At 40.7% G+C, this 16,955-nt stretch overlaps 1 protein-coding gene across 3 annotated transcripts in view; it reads right to left on the bottom strand.

Moving 5' to 3' along the window:
• Positions 1-16,285, bottom strand: part of LOC110981830 (uncharacterized) — a 56,208-nt gene extending 39,923 nt beyond the window's left edge. The window contains exons 1-2 of one of the 3 annotated variants that reach the window (XM_022239783.2): positions 15,902-16,285; positions 6,584-6,683 (exon numbers count right to left, since the gene is read on the bottom strand). In XM_022239783.2, coding sequence (XP_022095475.2) covers positions 6,584-6,683; positions 15,902-16,092 — 291 coding nt within the window. In that variant the 5' untranslated portion in view covers positions 16,093-16,285. The remainder of the gene's footprint in view (positions 1-6,583; positions 6,684-15,901) is intronic. The other 2 variants (XM_022239787.2, XM_022239784.2) reach the window with 2 other exon arrangements.
• Positions 16,286-16,955: the final 670 nt, after the last annotated feature.

Here is a 16,955-nt window from a genome sequence, read left to right as displayed (position 1 = left end):
AAAGAGAGCAGGGAGTATTACAATACATTATGGTTCATTAAAATATTACAAGGTGAACTTTCACAACTCAAATCTCCTTGAACAGAATGAAAAGCTCTGCAGTAGTGTCAAGATTATCAAGGTAAACAACAGTGTTTTTTGCCTTCTAGTAAACTTGAAACCACGCATGGTAAAACTTTCAGACCCTCAATGAAAATGAGAAACACCTAAAAGGTCACTTCCTGAAAGCATATACATGTACTTGGACAATATGCAATAAGGCAACCGACATTTTAAGACTGCTTTGTGTGGCCTTCCTCAACTCTTCTTTTCCCTTAAAACTGGACCAGAATTCTAAGATGCTCCTTTAAGGTATCTCCTGATCTGCCAAACTGAAAGTCTCCTGTGCCTCGGAAGTGACTCCAACCAGATTAAATAATGATCCTGCGTGACAAGGAGCTCAGCCAAAAATGAATTGTGAATATTTACGCCAAGTCTGCCACTAAGCCAGATTGCTTCCCCACATGGAGGCCTGTCCTTTGATCTTCCCTGCATCCAATCAGGGGGATGGCACTTTCAAGAAATTATTTTCAAGATATTCATTTGGCATCATCGGTATTCCACTTTTTCTTCTCACTAAGATCTGAGAGGTCAACCGCATACAAACTGGTCAGGGTTACTTTCTTCCCCTTGCATTTTTCCTGACCAAATTAATTGTTGGAAGGAGTTGACAGAAATATATCCCCAACACAAAAAGATTGCAAATGCAGCCCTGTGTGTTTTGCTTTTCAGGGAACTAGTTTCTGTTTGGAGCGGTGACAAGCACTGGCATCGGAGAATACAGACCGCTCTCACATTATCAACTGCACAGATCGCCAAAACAGCAGATGACAGAAATAGCACCCTTAGTTAATGTAAGATTTTATTTCAAAATGTATGATTGCCCACTTACTTTTATTTGATAGTAAAGCGAATATTACTCAAGAGTTTCGATTGCTGTGAAAGATGTTTCCACACTTGGTTAATTTCTTTTACTTTTGCAAAGAGAGTCGGTCATTCATGTAGTTTTACCAGCCATCGGCAGGCTTCTCACTTCTACATGTATCTCCCACTGCAATTTAGTAAGATTTAATTAACAGACAAACAAGACTTCTTGCCCAGTTGAAAATTTCCATTCCTTTTAAAGTTTTTAATGAATAATTTACTTTTTGAATCGTTGAAGTTATCTGTATATTATTCTGTCGCTTTTCAATTGAATCTGCTTGAAACAAGCCTCCATAGTGCGATTTTTCTCATTTAAAACTACAGACAGTTCTCCCTTCTTTTTCATGAATTTTGTATTTGAATATTCAAGTTCAAAAAACACCATTCGAATATTCGATAATCAATTGAATATTCTGATATTCGGCACGGTCCTACTTTCAATATGAACATCTTCTAATTCTTTCAATTTAAACCACATCAACACCATAAAATGGCTGGAAAATTAGTTTTTAGCACAAAGCAGGAGAAAGCACGTGATGCTTTTTAAGTACCTGTAATTAATTAACAATGCTAACTGCTCTTTTGTTTGGGGTCCATGTCATAATTTTATTTCTTGTTCGTTTGTTTGTTATTAAATTAACAGGTTTTAATCTTTCTACTTGAGGCATCCTATCCACGCCTGATACAGACAGAAAGCTTTACGTGGGATTAGACTTTTTTGCCTGAAAGTTTAGGCACAAAGAAAAACGAGGGGGGGGGAAGGCTGAGATCAGCCTATTGCAGGAAGACTCCCATCCCTGCAGATAACATCACACCCCTGTGATATCAGCAATCAGCACAGCTGGATATGTAATACTGCAAGTAATCAGGCAGCATTTGACATTCTTCAGGTTTCCTGCATGCAGAGTGCCTGATGATGATGGATGGGATAGCAGCAGGCACAATACTCCAGCAAAGCAATCTGGCAGAATCCTGCCTCTCTTTTTTTCAAGATTTGATTGCACTCATTTCTTATTTCACAGCAAGATGCGGATGACCACGAATGAAAACAAAAAAAAATCAGTGATAAATTGCTCACACATATTTCTCAGACTTGAATGATTTGCACTGCTTACATGTATGTGATCATCAATTTTGAAAATGAAAAAGAAGCAGCACCGGGAATTTCTGTCAATTCTGCTTTTTCCAATATCAGCTTAAGGTCAATTTGTCCAAATAAATCCAGAATATTTCAATTACAAATGTACACTCCAAACCACCCTGACACGGTTTTTCTATGCAAACAACCAATAATGTCAGGGATTCTAACTTCTGTAGAGAAATGGGTGTCATTAAAAGCTCTAAACTCATGTGAAGAATTTCACTCACTTCATTTAAAAAAAAAAAAGAGAGAGAAATTCAAGCACCATCTGTCAAATTCAGACTACAGGTACATGTACATACAAAGCTTTCCCGGAGTGGCACCAAACTTGAGTGCACTTTTCATCCTCAGCCAATAAAATGATATAAGTGTCAAAAGGTCAGTTCTCACGTTGCAACTGCCAACTTTACAAGTAATCTGGACAGTAGTTCTTTATTTTTAGATAACATATCAATCCAGTGCACAACGCAAACTCCTGAAGTAACTGTCTCCTCATGCTGAGACCACTTTGATGAATGTTGCTTTTAATTTGCCGCGGGTTCATAAAGTGCGGCGCAAGGATCCTTGGCACGTTTTTCAATCATGTGGCTCCAGGAAAAGGTCAAGGAGCCCAGCCTTCCATGACACAACCTGTCATGTTGAACATTCTATGAGGACTCTAGATGCCCTCTGTGCATGAACCAAAAAATTCCCAGCTGTTTTTCTCCGAAATTAATTTTGATGCACACTTCATAGCGCTTGCAGAGGAGTAAATGGAATCTCTTATCTGATCAATGCAACAAACACTGTTATCATTTCCGTCAAGTTGTTAAGCATATTTTGAGAACTGATGATTTTTTTTTCTATTACATCCTTCACCTGATGGACACAAGGGATTTTAATTTTTTTTTATAAAAATCATGAGAGTAAGACGAAGAGTGAAGATGCACCAAAGTCCTCACAGGCCAAGTTCTCTATGTGACCATTTGTTATCCACTGGTTGACTTATGGTAACCTATGCAAAAATATGTCCAGAGTACCAGCCAAATCTGACCAGTAGATGATAAATGATCACTTATCAAATTGGCCTCATCTGCCTGGAGAGTAAATTTGACCATAGCGAAAATGAATCCTTCCCTGCCAGCGGCCCATTCAAAGGATGGCTGACATCAACCTGCAATTGGTCTGATCACAGCTGACGGGTTATGTGTGGCTGATGCTTGACACCAGGTACATGTACATGTATTGTGCATTGTGTTGTGTACTAATAAAAATATTTCTCTGTACTCCCGCTAGAAACAAAGACACTCATGGCACTCAATATAAAAACAAGTCACATGTATAAATAGCCCACTTTGCCTGGTTTATTCAGTCATCTACGTATATGGCAGCAGCATGGATTCTTTTTTTTGAGGAATGTTTTTTTTTTCCCACCAACGGACCCTCCTTCAATTGAAAAATGATATGAGAACCACAGAATATAAAAAGGGTGCCCTGAGGCACAGGTGCAGGGCTGCCTTGTGTATGTGGGATTGCTTCGATTGGCCTCCAATCGCAATGTTTCAACGCGATACTATATGCCTTGTGCACAATGCAAGAGGGCGCTACAACGAGCCTTCGGCAGACAAGACTGCATACTCAAGTTACACGTACCAAATCATAAAAAACATTAAATTTACTTATGAAAGATTCAAACTGCAGTATCCATTAACTGGATCAATTTACACAATGTAGAAAACAATTGGGGGGGTAATTGTGTACAATTGCACGGAACAGGGCTTGTTTAGACCAGTAATTTGAGTGCATTCTGTCCATACCATTTGCAAGTTTAATAATCATGAAGAAACTGCAATTTCATCAAGTTACATTGCCAACCCAGAAATACTGACGGGAATGGCCCGTAGTAGAATAAGTCCGATTTTTTAGGTTGAGTAATCAAGGAGACTTCGGAGTTAATCTGGGGTGTAAAACTCATCCCTCATTCTGCCTGGCACCAATAGACTTCTGCAGGGAAGCCATTAATTAAAGAGGGTGCACTTCTCAAATGTTACCCAACCTAGCAATGTAAGTTACCACGGCCACTTTTGAGGTCAAAGCTTTCGGAAGAAGCTTGCACACTGTACTCACAGATACAGAATTTAAAAGAAAAAAGCAGATTGGCAACATGTGAAATACACGCCCATTCACAGTGTGATGACGGTGCACCACTTTTATGGTCTCTCATGGATGTACAAATACCATTTAAAGTATACTGCCAAATGTCTCTCTCTCCTTCAGCATATGACCAAGCTTTATAAAGTAAACTCTAAATAGCTCGAACCTCAGGGGAATGGATAAAAAATTTGAGTTATCCGGATTTCAAGCTAATGAAAGTTCCACATACAGTGCACAAGTAACCTTACTTGCCCCTGCGGTGGCTATTGGAGACATTATAAATGGTTATTTCCTTATATCCAAGAATAAATTTCTTCTAAAAATCATTAGTTTGCTGAGATCGGAAGTTTTTATAGTGTAAAATTTTCAATTCTACTGATAAATAAAACATAAATAGGTCTGGGTCAATTCTAATAATTCGCTTTTTGAATATTAGACCTTCACTTTGATCGATTATCCGAATATTCGGTCATACCAACCTGCAGATTATTGATGAAAAAAACATATACAAAATCAGTTGCATTAATGCACACAATTGTACATCATAATATCTTCTCAAAGCCAGGAGTATCTCCAGTCATGATTTAGCAAGATTTTAATTAGGAGATGAACAATATTTCTAGCCCTGTTGAAAATCTCTATTCCTTTTAAATAGTTTAATGAATAATTTACCGGTACTTCTTGAATTGTAGGATTTCTATCGCTTTTCATTTGAATCTGCTTCGATACAAACCTCCATAGAGCAATTTTTCTCATTTAAAACAAAAGAAAATTTTCACTTCCTTTTCATGAATTTTGCATTTGATTATTCTAATTCGAAAAATTATATTCTCATATATTCGATAATGGATCAAATATTCAGGTACTTGGATATTCGGCACAGCCCTAAACATAAACCATCAAAACTGTGTACTTTTTTGTAACAATTCTTCCGTTTGACACACAGTGTGTCAAATGGAAGAATTGTCACAAAAAAGTGTAACACCCCGGTGTGAAGCGCACAACCCTGTGCTTGCTTGCTTACTTGCTTAGTCGGGACCGGCCAGGTTCGGGGTTTTCCTGTTTGGCCACAAAATCATTCCTTTTTAATAGCTTAAGGGCATGTTTAAGCATAACAAAACTTTTTTTTTAATATCTGTGTATTTTTGTTTTGTCTTTTTTTTATTCCCTTGCTTTTTCTTTGTCTCCCAAGTGACCCATTTTCGGTAAATTACCGAAATTGGTCACTTGGGAGACATTCCCATAGGAACGTGCACAAAATTTTTCAAACTTTACCTTCCCATAATTCAATATTCCCTGATCCGATCTTAACCAAACTTTGCATGTTTTCCTTAAAGACCCTAATCTATCATCTCTCTACATGTGGACAATAAAAAGTTTCCTCCTTTTGGCAGTTGGAGCATTAGGGAGACATTGAAATGTCTCCCTAATGACAAAAAATTTACCACAAAATGTCTCCCAAGTGACCTATTTTGGAAAATATAATAACTATAATAATGATAATTAAGATTTATATTGCACACGTATCCACCCTGCTAGGTGCTCAAGGCCCATCATTATTCCCTGCACGTTGGGCTCATAACAACTGAACATTCCTGAAACCATCTCAGCTCCCTCAGGAGCATACTAGCTGATGCTGCCCTATCACGGGGCACACGGCTAACATAACCAAATCTGCCCTCACAGGTACCCGTTTACTCCTGGGTGGTGAGAGGCACATAGGGGTAAAGTGACTTATTCATGATCACAACATGCTGCCACCAGCTGGATTCGAACCCCTGACCCTATGATCAGAAGCTACAAACCATAACCGCTAGGCCACATGTCCCCTAGGCTTAAACTTAAGCGGATGTAGTGGTGTGGGCATTTCGAGTTACAGAGGTGTTTTTGTACATAAGCCTGTTCTTTTGGCAGGAATGAAGAATGCCTTCAAGGTAAGCGGAGTTTCGAGTTAACCAACTTTGAGTTATCGAGAGTTTACTGTATGTGCAAAGCTACTGAAATGAGCATATACAATGTGTACCAAACACATGCTGGAGTGTTAGTGCCACTTTCCAATTTGGATGCGACTTGAGTTCGTCACGGTTGGAGCAAACTGTCTGCATCTTTTCTTCAGCATGTGACGCTCCAGGCAAGATTGCATATATGCATGTGCAGCCAATCAAGTCTTGTTTTATTCTATATTCTATTTGTGGCACAAACCAATAGGAACCCACCATCTGTCACCCACATAATATCCACTTTATCAGGATGCTACACTCAGTGATGCATCAGAGAAGAATAACAAAGTTATTGAATGCAACGGTTTTAAGGGTCATTTTGTGGAATTTAGTCACAACTACTAACCTCTCTTGCCGCATGCTGTGCAGCAAGTTTCTGCTGCCGTTGCTTGAGTCGCTCATTCTCCTTGTTGATTTCGGGGTACTCTGAGAGGGTCTCCAACCAACTATAAAGGAGAAAGGGAAAAGGGCCAGACAGGGCCAACACAGATAAATTGGCAAAGAATACGCCAATGACAGGTTGTGAGAAAGAGTCGTATTCCACGAGACAAGGGAACTGACCCAGTGACATTTGCAAGTTATCATGCCCCTTAGACAACCCTAGGGACTTTTGTGCAATGAGTTTTGTTTGTCTGGGATGTCCATTTTGTGTAAATCATGTAACTGGACGATACTGTACATTATTTAACATTTCACAAACTGCACTGATGCAATGTTATTGCGATAGGTCCACTGCTTTAGGAGTAATGGAAGGGATAGTGAGATTGACATGATTCCTGTACTTTGGACCATGGTTTGAGTCACACCCATTCCACTTCCGAGGCTAGGCTTAACCCTAAGTCCTAGGGTGCGTGCAAACTCCTCTTAAAATGGGAGGAGTCAGGACTTTTACACCTACTGATGAACACACTGCATTCACTGCGCAGCTACTGCACATGTACATGTGCCTGTAGGCCTGCATGTACAGCGCGCATGATAGGAGAGCAGGAAGTGTGAAGTTGAGTTTCGGTACTCATTTTGGCTTGTATACATGAAAATGGCTTTCGATGGGGCTTCAGCTTTCAAATCCCAACCAAATTTAGCTTCTTGGGTTCTCGATCAAGGCTCTGATGATTATGTGAATGGCAGAAGAAACTCAATACCGAAATCAACTACAATCGATATTTCGCCAAAGCATCAGCCTGCAAAACTATCTTCAGTCTACATCTCCCAAGGGGAGTTTTCCAGCACATGCATAACATTTAGACCAGCTAGCATACATGAAGTTTCGCTGGGTGAATATTTCCAATCAAGTCATTTAATGGCATTCATGCTTTTCTAATTATACTGCAAGACAGCCACCAAATTTGTCGCAAAGCAGGTGAACTCCATATCTGAGTGGCAAGGTTTCGTAATTGGACTCAAATACAGGGCAGTTTCTTTGGACTGTGCCCTGATTCAAGTGGTAGTGCTGAAATGACAGGCTGAAGCAGATCTATCTGACCAAACCCTCCCAACACACACACAAGTAGGCCTGCGAGTACAATGTACCGTCCATGTACCTAAGCCTTGCTGAGGATACTCCAGATGATACATGGAATTACATAAATGTACATGTTCATGTAGTGTACATGCACCCGTTATGTATCCTACACTCATGCAGTACACTATTATTTTGCTCGTCAGCGGGCGACAACAGACTGACCAACAAACACCAACTGCATAATTTAAAGCTCATGTAAATTCATGTCCTTATCCATTACTGCATTTCCAAAAAAAAAACCCCGCACGCTTACATGTTGAGATTCATACTTCTATAAACCCATGCACAGATACTGTGCATGAACATGTACCGTAACACTGAACATCACATCTGTTTTAACCATGTGCGCTGACTCTCAGATCTTTGATGTTCCACGCTTGAGATCTTTCCATGTGGTAATGGTATGTGTGTTTATAGTACATGCACCTCCGCCTTGTACATATATCCGCAGTTACACCATTAATGAGTCCAGCCTTGACCAACCAGCCAACCTCTTGAGGTCCATCCATGGAAATGCAAACACTAAGGGTTGCATGTTGTTGATGTCGGCTGGAAGTCATGGAATGGAAGCAGCACAGGTGGAAAAATAATATATACTGGGATCCAGAAACTAGACTTAAATGAGTCCAAGTTCCAACATGGGCACCATGTTGCAAGGTTGGAGAATACAAGTGGAAATCCTGGCTTTGCCTTCGGTTTCACCAATGACTAACCAATATCCTTTGGGATGTTTAGAAAGGGAAGGGTTGGCCTACACCCCCCTTTTAGGGCAAAAACATCCATGCAATAACATCCTTGATATCAATCACAAGGCAATGGAACATTGGCCCCAAACCTACAGAATCCTACGATGTCAAACAAAGGGCAACTTGTGTTGTTGTGTAGTTAAGGTTGTTTGTGTTTGGGTGGTTCCTATTAATTTAAGGCATCATGAAAACAAAATGAGCTTCATCTGATCCATGGCTCTTAGCATAACAAGCACAATGTAATTACAAATTACATACATGTATATGCCAATTTGAACATTGAAGTAGAGGAACTTCAATGACCCCAAACCTTTTTGTGGCCCTGAATTCATTTGACATGAGTTAAATGGCTATGCATTATGGGCATGTACATGTATGTGATGTTATATTCAATGCACATCTATGAAATTGATCAGAATCAACACATCTATTTCAAAAATGTTAATTTAATCCAACCAGTTTAATCCTAATGACATCTGAATGGCTTTTAAGGAAAGGAAGGAAAAGTGGCACACCAGTTGGTGACAGTCCTTCCTCTTGAAGAAGCAGGCAATTTATTCTTTTAAGAAGCGGACAAGCACCTCCAGAGGGCCCGCAGGGTACAGCGGACCAAAGGAATCAGCTGTGATTCAAGAGGCAATCTGTCAATTTTCAGGCATCCCTGATAGTCCTAGAGGCACCGACCCAAAAACACTTTGACACTAGTTGGCAACACACAGCCTGGGACACAAATAACTGAACACACACAATCGCATGTGGACGTGATGCGGGTAAGCCTTCCCCCATGTTAGGGGGGAACAGTTCGTGAGTTGTGATGTGGGGGCAAAACTTTATCTTTGTGTCATTTTTGGTCTTCAAAAAACTATATTTCAACACGTGTACAAATTGAAGTTGCCACAACCTGGTAACAAGTAATCGTACATGCACACTGTACATGTATGAGTTATACATGTACACGGACCCTCAACGTTGGATACACAGTGTTCCAGACTATTTTCTTTCAACTTTTCAAGATAATTTCCTCTGCAAAGACACACACATGTGCGTGTGCCTCCTTTATTCCGACGCGCACATCTAAAAGAAATATTTTCAATCGGGAATGTCTTGCTTTCGATTCCAAGTCAATTCGTGAAAGAGGCAAACAGAACTTTTCCTCCACTGCCCAAATTCTTGGGGGATCCGGGTGAACTTGAGAACACACAAATTTTCTTTTTCCAAGGGTGAAATTGTGTACTGCCTTTATACCCGACTGCTAGCGTGACATCAACAAAAGATGACAGACAACAAAGGCTATTGAAATTCCCCATGTAAAGACAGGTCAGCACACCAAACCCACACCGGGTGAGGTTATCAATATTTACATTCATATCAAAGTGGAGTGGTTGACTGGGATACACACAGTTAGCCTTGCATTACTAACACATTAACTTAGAAGCCTTTCCAAAAGCAAACAACCCGTGGACAATCTCGGGGTCGTGCTGTCAAATGGGAAGCAGACAGACATCTACAAATGAATAAATAAACAAACCTTTTTATAGCGTGTATTGAGGACAGTGGGTGTAGTTGTTTTGTTAGTATCTGCTTTTCTCAAATTTGTTAACTGTAAATAAATAAACTAACTTGTCTGTGCATGAGAGTGAGAAGATCTCTGCAACCACAAACCTCTAGATTACGATTTGGATGACCAAAAAAAAACCACCATATGTTAGGAATAAAACAGCAACACTACTGTTCAAATTTGCACGCTGTGCTTTTGTGGGTATTATCTGTTGGAAATCGATCACATGCAGTTTAGAGGTGGGTCTTCATTTTGAAACAGTAAGTGGCTGGCGCTACCCATCAAGCCATTACACGTACTGTCAACAAAGTGCTCTCACGTTAACAAGTATTACGCCACACGCCCGTAGCAAGCTGCAACTCACATAGCGAACCGTTTGACTGCTAAATACAGCCCTGCATCAAGAGGAGGAGCATTTAAATGCCAATTTAGTCACTAAGTCAAGGATATGGACTGTCACTGATGGGCCAACGAAGGCCAAAATTACCTTATGAACAATGTTGATGACTTTTTTGCCTACTTTTAGTCCTATTCCAAAAAGCCAAACTGTTACCAAAAAAAGGCAATTTGGTTACCCATTAAACTTCTTAATGTTGTGGAGCACTCAATGTCCTGTGCCAATGTACACATGCTGGAAAGCACTCATCATGGTAATTTACAGAAGCAACGCTTGGATAAGTCTCCTGACATGCACTTCTGTTGGGTTTTTTCTTTTCCAAAGTTAATGATTTTGTACTCAAACACTGTGACCAATTGTGGAGGCAGACTGTGTGATAAACAAGGCTTTACAAAAAACCGGCCAGCAAATCTCACTTGCCTACTAACACATGTAATTTAGAACCCATGGGGTCCCCACCCTGATTATGAAAAATCATCTTATTGTATAATCAATCTGGTGAACCTACACTGCGCCAATGTACTGGTTACATGTACACTGTAGATGTACATTATCTCTATTCCAGTCCAAAAATCACTCATTCTATACCTCCATGGAGTATGCTTTCCCTTGGCAGTTATCAGTTTCACTATAGAACTGTTTGTTAGATTACATGAACACTATCCCGAAATCTCAGTTATACTACAGCATTGGCAGATGGGGGGAGGCAAAAGGAGCCATGGTCCTCCCGAGAGATCACTTTTCTAACAATAAAAGAAAAGGTACACTGCATTCCCCTTACTAAATGGCAATAATAGATGTACATAATAAACTTCACAAAACCTTTTGCCCGCCCCCCAAAAAATCTGGGTCCCCCCCCAAAAAAGTGGTTTTAGCTCCACCTTTGATTGATGCACAGTGGCACAAACACTTTGTCAAAACCTTGACCAAGCCATCCCTCTTGCCATATTGATCATTTTCTGGTCAATGGATGATCTTTATCGTGCTAGATTTGTCAGACACTTGGAATTGATGCCTTATATTTCCTTTTCTCCCAAGAACTATCCACAGATAAGCATCAGTAAAAATCTGCCCAGGACATTGTGTTACAAGTACCGGTAGAACCAGGTGTTTATAACATTCTATTTTCCAGTTTCACAAGAAGTCTCCTTGTCCTTCAAATGACAGTACATACATGTACATACATTTATAAGTGTTCGTGTGGAATGATCTTCAGTTATACACGTCAGCCGCCCCAACAGTACTTGTACTTCCCACATTAAAATGTCTGAATAGATCTCCATCATCTGATTGGTGGGTCATTCGTTTGTCATAGACGTGTAACAGTGCCTACATGTACTGGTACATGTATGAATGCAAGGCATGGCCATGCCACTGAGACAGATGTTCTTTTCCACAATTACCCTACATGTAGATGTACATGTACATGTGTACGTGTACGTGTACGTGTAGGGTCACAAGATAATGTTGAACTCATTGATGACGCTCTGATGAGGCAGGGATTTACTGAGGATTTATTCGGGCACTATATGGAACAAATAAAAGAGTGCTTCACTCTCATGCAACCGGAAGTAATAATTCCTTGATGTGGCAGACAAAATGCTTCACTCCACTTGGCTTTGACCAATGCGATGGAAGATTCCATCTGTCTCCTCATTAAACCTTTCGGGGAAAAAAAATTTTTTTTAATGAGGTGAAGCTGGCTGAACATGCACTGCACGTTTGCCATTTCAACATTGCACAATAAACTGAAGCATCAGCCAGCATCATGTTCACACTTGCCCTGTGATGCATAAACCGATGACGGTGTGTGAACTCAAACCCCCCAAAACAAGAGAAAATAACAAAAGACTTGAGAGACATCCTCACTTGAGTTTTTGTTGGTAAAAATAATGTATGCATCAATAATGAATACGCACAGACGAGTCTTTCTTTTTGTTTTAAGGTGTCCCCGGAGAAATGCTCACAGAGGTACACTTTCAAGGATTTGTTCAGTAAACTGCAAGGCCATAGAGTTAAGTTTTTCACTGTGAGTTTACCACACAAAGTTACTTCTTTAAAAATGCTTATTTCTCTCTCAACGTATTTTAAGACAAAAACAATGTTCTCACAAACAAATCATTTCAGGAAAAAAATGGGATTAAAGTAATTAAATGCCCTATATAATGCATGAGACCAAAAGCTTGCGAACGTACACGTATCATATAAAGGGTGACGACTCCCACCCCAAGTTCTCACCACATCATTTGTACAGGATGAGACATACTTATTTCCCCAAAAGAACCAGCGACTGTCAACACACTAATATCACTGTAAGCGATATCAAAGAGTGAATGTGATTCATGACCCAAGCAATGTAGATCTACAGCTTGAGAGTTTCCATCTCGTTAAAAAGCTCTGTTTGGGGATTTCGTCCCTTATGGAATATGTTGCATTCACCACAGATAACTGTTCCCAGACGAGCTGTCTCCAATGTAGGCAAGGAGATTGTTAAGCTGATGATCTGAGTTGGGTTAGGCTGGAGTCAATGCATCCATCTGAGAGCAATTTGATGGATCACTCACTTAGTTAGATTCCTGGATGTAAAGCATGATTGCAGGGCAGGGGAAGTTAATGGAAGAGGCTGGACCTGGTAGGTATCAGCCAAGACAATTTTTTTATATCTCTAGGAAAATGTATGGTTATCATTTTCCCATTTTTTTTTGAGGATTCCTTTTGCCAGCCTCCGTGTTCCTGACTCATTAATCATGTACCAGGCAATTGTGGGAACCTGGTTAAAGAGTCTCTGCGCCTGTTTGTTTCAAAAGGATCAGGATCGGGATTGGGATCAGTGATCCGACGCTGGTTCACTGACACCAAAACCCACCTAATGGATAGAATGTACCGGCTTTGGGATTACTAATTGCTAACCAGATCGGCATGAAACAAACAGGCCCTTCATCAATGAGTTTCCCAGGAATTTCTCATCACCAAAAGTCAATGTTGTTCTTCACTTTCACAGATCTTATCCGGGCACGAAATCAGTACACACTCACAGTGTCTCCAGTAATAGCAGAGGCACCATGGCGGCCATTGTACAAATGTACACAACAGGATTACTGGCTACAAAAGCTGACATTTAAAGCAGCTGCTGAAGACTGAATTGACACTGCTTTTTTTTGCCAACATTTCAAGCAAAGTCACGATTAGACTGTCTCAGCTGCTGCCAATCACCACACCGTTTGATCCCCTTGGGATTGTCCTGTAACTGCTCGCCTCCTCCCTTAAAGTTCAATGTTTCTTAGCCACTTGAAGTCTTTGGCTTCTTTTAGGTCAAGGTAAAGCAGTTCTTTTTAATGACTCACTGTTTCTCTATGGAAAGCAAATGCCATCTGGTGTACCTGTATGTAAATGTAGAACTGCTATTTTATTCCAACCCTGAACTGTGCATTTCTGGCATTTATGGTTTGGTTTTCTATTTTTTCTCCTTTTCGGCTTTTTCTTTCTTCCTTTCTTTGATTGACGTCCCCACTCCTGTTTTTACATGCAGTGAATGAGCAAACAGGGCTCATTTTTCTTATTAACCAAGCAAACACTACATACAGTTGGAGTTTTCATCGACTGGCTATGCCAGTCGATAAAATACAAAAACTAGTGTACATGTGCATGTACATACCATGTATGTACAAGGGTGTATGGTACGGTAGGGCCAGACAATCAAAACAAATCTTAACAGTGATGCCTGTGACGGGCACTTCATCACCATTCTGAACGTTTCTCAAGCAGTGCAGCGTACACTACACGTGAGCCACAGTGAACACCTCCTCACTGTAAAAACACTTGAGGGAACTTGCTTCTACACTTACATGCATCGCGCAAGCTACATGTCCGTACACAGTAATCCCTATATAAGATATGCCAGTGTGCAAAATGCAGATTTGTTAACAAATGTACTTTCCAAGAGCCTTCATTTATATCTAACCTCCGATGAGGAGAATTATCTCAAAGTATGTACATGTCCTACCTGGTACATGTACACGTATTTTACAGATAATTCATCCAATGCATGTCCCAAGCAATATTAGTTCCTGCTCCTGCAAGTTTTAAAACCCAGACACAGCTTTTATACAGCTCCCAATTTTGCATGTACGCAGTTAGCCATTATTTACAACTGAGGGCTTTCAGTTCCTGGTTGATTCATTTGCTCAAAGGTTACTGTTTAACTTTTGAGACTGAGCATCCACATGCATTTGATGATGTAAGCTGTCAAACTGGAAGCATCAAGCGCTTTACCTAGGCCCTCTCCCCTCCGTCCCTTGCCATCAGTACTGACCCCTCCCTGACCCCAACTCAACCCTGACATCAACCCCCATGTGACTCCATCCCCTGCCCCTGGCTGTCAGTGTCAGCTTGCTCTGTCCGCACAATGCACAAATCAATGGGACAGGCCAGCCCCCATCAATATTAAACTACTGGTCCTGCCTTCCCAATAAGCAACAGACACATCCCATCTCTCAAGTGCTCCAAGATTTACAGCTGGTATGACAAACCATGGTACTGCACCTAGCCTTGTCAAGCCAGCACGACACACGCCACATGTGTAACATGAAAAGAGGAATCCCCAAACTTGGACAGGCCAGGCTAGGACTGAGTGTTATAAGGCGAGAGTTTCATATTGGATTTCAGTTGACTGATGTTGTTTATGATTGCTGCCTATGACAAGGGCAGCTTTCGGAAGCCATATACTCATTTTCTGAAAGAGATGAAATTCCAACCCCTTTTCTCAGCAAGAATGCGTGGGATTTGTTTGTTGACAAGCTCTCTACTACCAGCAAGGCAAACCAATTGGCAATCATGGCGTATACAGGTAACTAAATTCACTTTCATTTTGCCCACCACAAATAACCTTGTGGTGCATGCACGTGCCCACGAATGAAAGGTTCAAATGCTGACCAGTGGGTGGTGTGAGTGATCTCAATGACAGAAAGATGTTTTGACTACCATTCCTCTAAAGAAACTTGTCAACTGGCACCACAACTTCCCAAAAACATGCATGCAGGAAGTCTCCATAGTTGCGTTTGATATACATGTACCACACTTTGTAAACTGAGCAGCATTCTCATTGGGAGGGTGTGCTTTTTTATTTTTGTCTTTTGGGGGGGGGGGCAAACACATCACGTGAATCTCTCGGTTTCTGATTAGAGCAAACACATCCAACGGGATGAGCATTATCTCCACAGTATAAATGTTGTTATGGTAATCTGATGACTTAACGCTAGCAAGTCAAGATGGCAAATTCAATTGCAATGAACAGAACGTTCCTCTTGAGTCATTCCCTTGTTCCGGTCAGAACAGCTGGCTAATGCCTCGACTGAATTTTGAATTTGTTATTTCATTTGCTTCATGGTCATTTGCCTTCTTCCTTCTTTTTTTTTTTTTCTTTTGGTGGAGGGATGACCCACCTGTCTTTCTCTTCACGTGTCTCAGCGCGGATGAAAGTGGTGGCAGTGGTTGTTTGGATGCCCAGGGAGAACTTCTGGCCTGTTTGCGTGTCAGCATTGAAGATCGTGGAACACTGATACATGTTGATGACACCCTGAGGCACCGTGTTGATCTGTGTCCAGGGAAAGAGATGGGAGAGGAGAGAAGACATCAGTCAGATGAGATACACAGCACTGAAAATAGCAGCTGGCCCAAAACAAGGTTTCAGATTTGCACCAAAGACCCATGGTGAAATGGGATGCAAGCTTATGAAAATAAGTCACTTCACCAGCACCACTTTTGAGTAATAGGACTTCGAAAGAGTCTTGCACTGAGGAAATAAACAGGACCTAAGCAGGGATGCAAAACTGAGTTACCTGTGATACATGTACATTGAAAAAAAAGAGGCTGAGTGTGCTCCTTCTAAATGCAGTCTAAACAAGAACAAGTAAAAAGGGCCTTAAGACTCATTTTGTGGGATCCCCCCACATTAACAACTGCTCCTCTCTTCCCCACCTAAAAAATACCAGGCAAATACCATGTCTGTGTAAATTGTACCCCACTGGATCTATATTTGACCAAGCCTATTCCTAAAAGTGATGTTATTTCTTACACCTGGCTTACACCTTACAGCAAAACACCTACAGACTACCATTTGCCAGTAGTTAGACAATTTCTTACACTCTCATTATCTGCCAATAAAAGTCGTGTATATATATACATGTATTCATACAGAATAAATCTTATTATAAGGGCCCGTATTTTTCGTCAAACAGCACACCAAGCTGATTCCAGGGTTTGGCAGTTCAAGTGTCAAACAGGGCAGGGGGCATGACCTTTTCCCAATCAGGATTAAGGGATCTCATATTTAAGGTACCAGTAGACAAAACAATGGGGAACACTTGAACCACAGAGAAAGGAAATTTCTCTATGCTTGATCAGGAATCTCTCCATTCATGCACAATTTCTTAAGATAGTAAGAATTTGTGAGTTCATGGAATTTGAAATGAACATAACAAGTGAAATTAAGGAGTT

This window comes from Acanthaster planci, linkage group LG07, assembly GCF_054643075.1.
Source record: "Acanthaster planci isolate LZ-2023a linkage group LG07, COTS_SCS, whole genome shotgun sequence".
NCBI lineage: Eukaryota > Metazoa > Echinodermata > Asteroidea > Valvatida > Acanthasteridae > Acanthaster > Acanthaster planci.
This window is presented reverse-complemented; position numbering and strand designations above follow the sequence as displayed.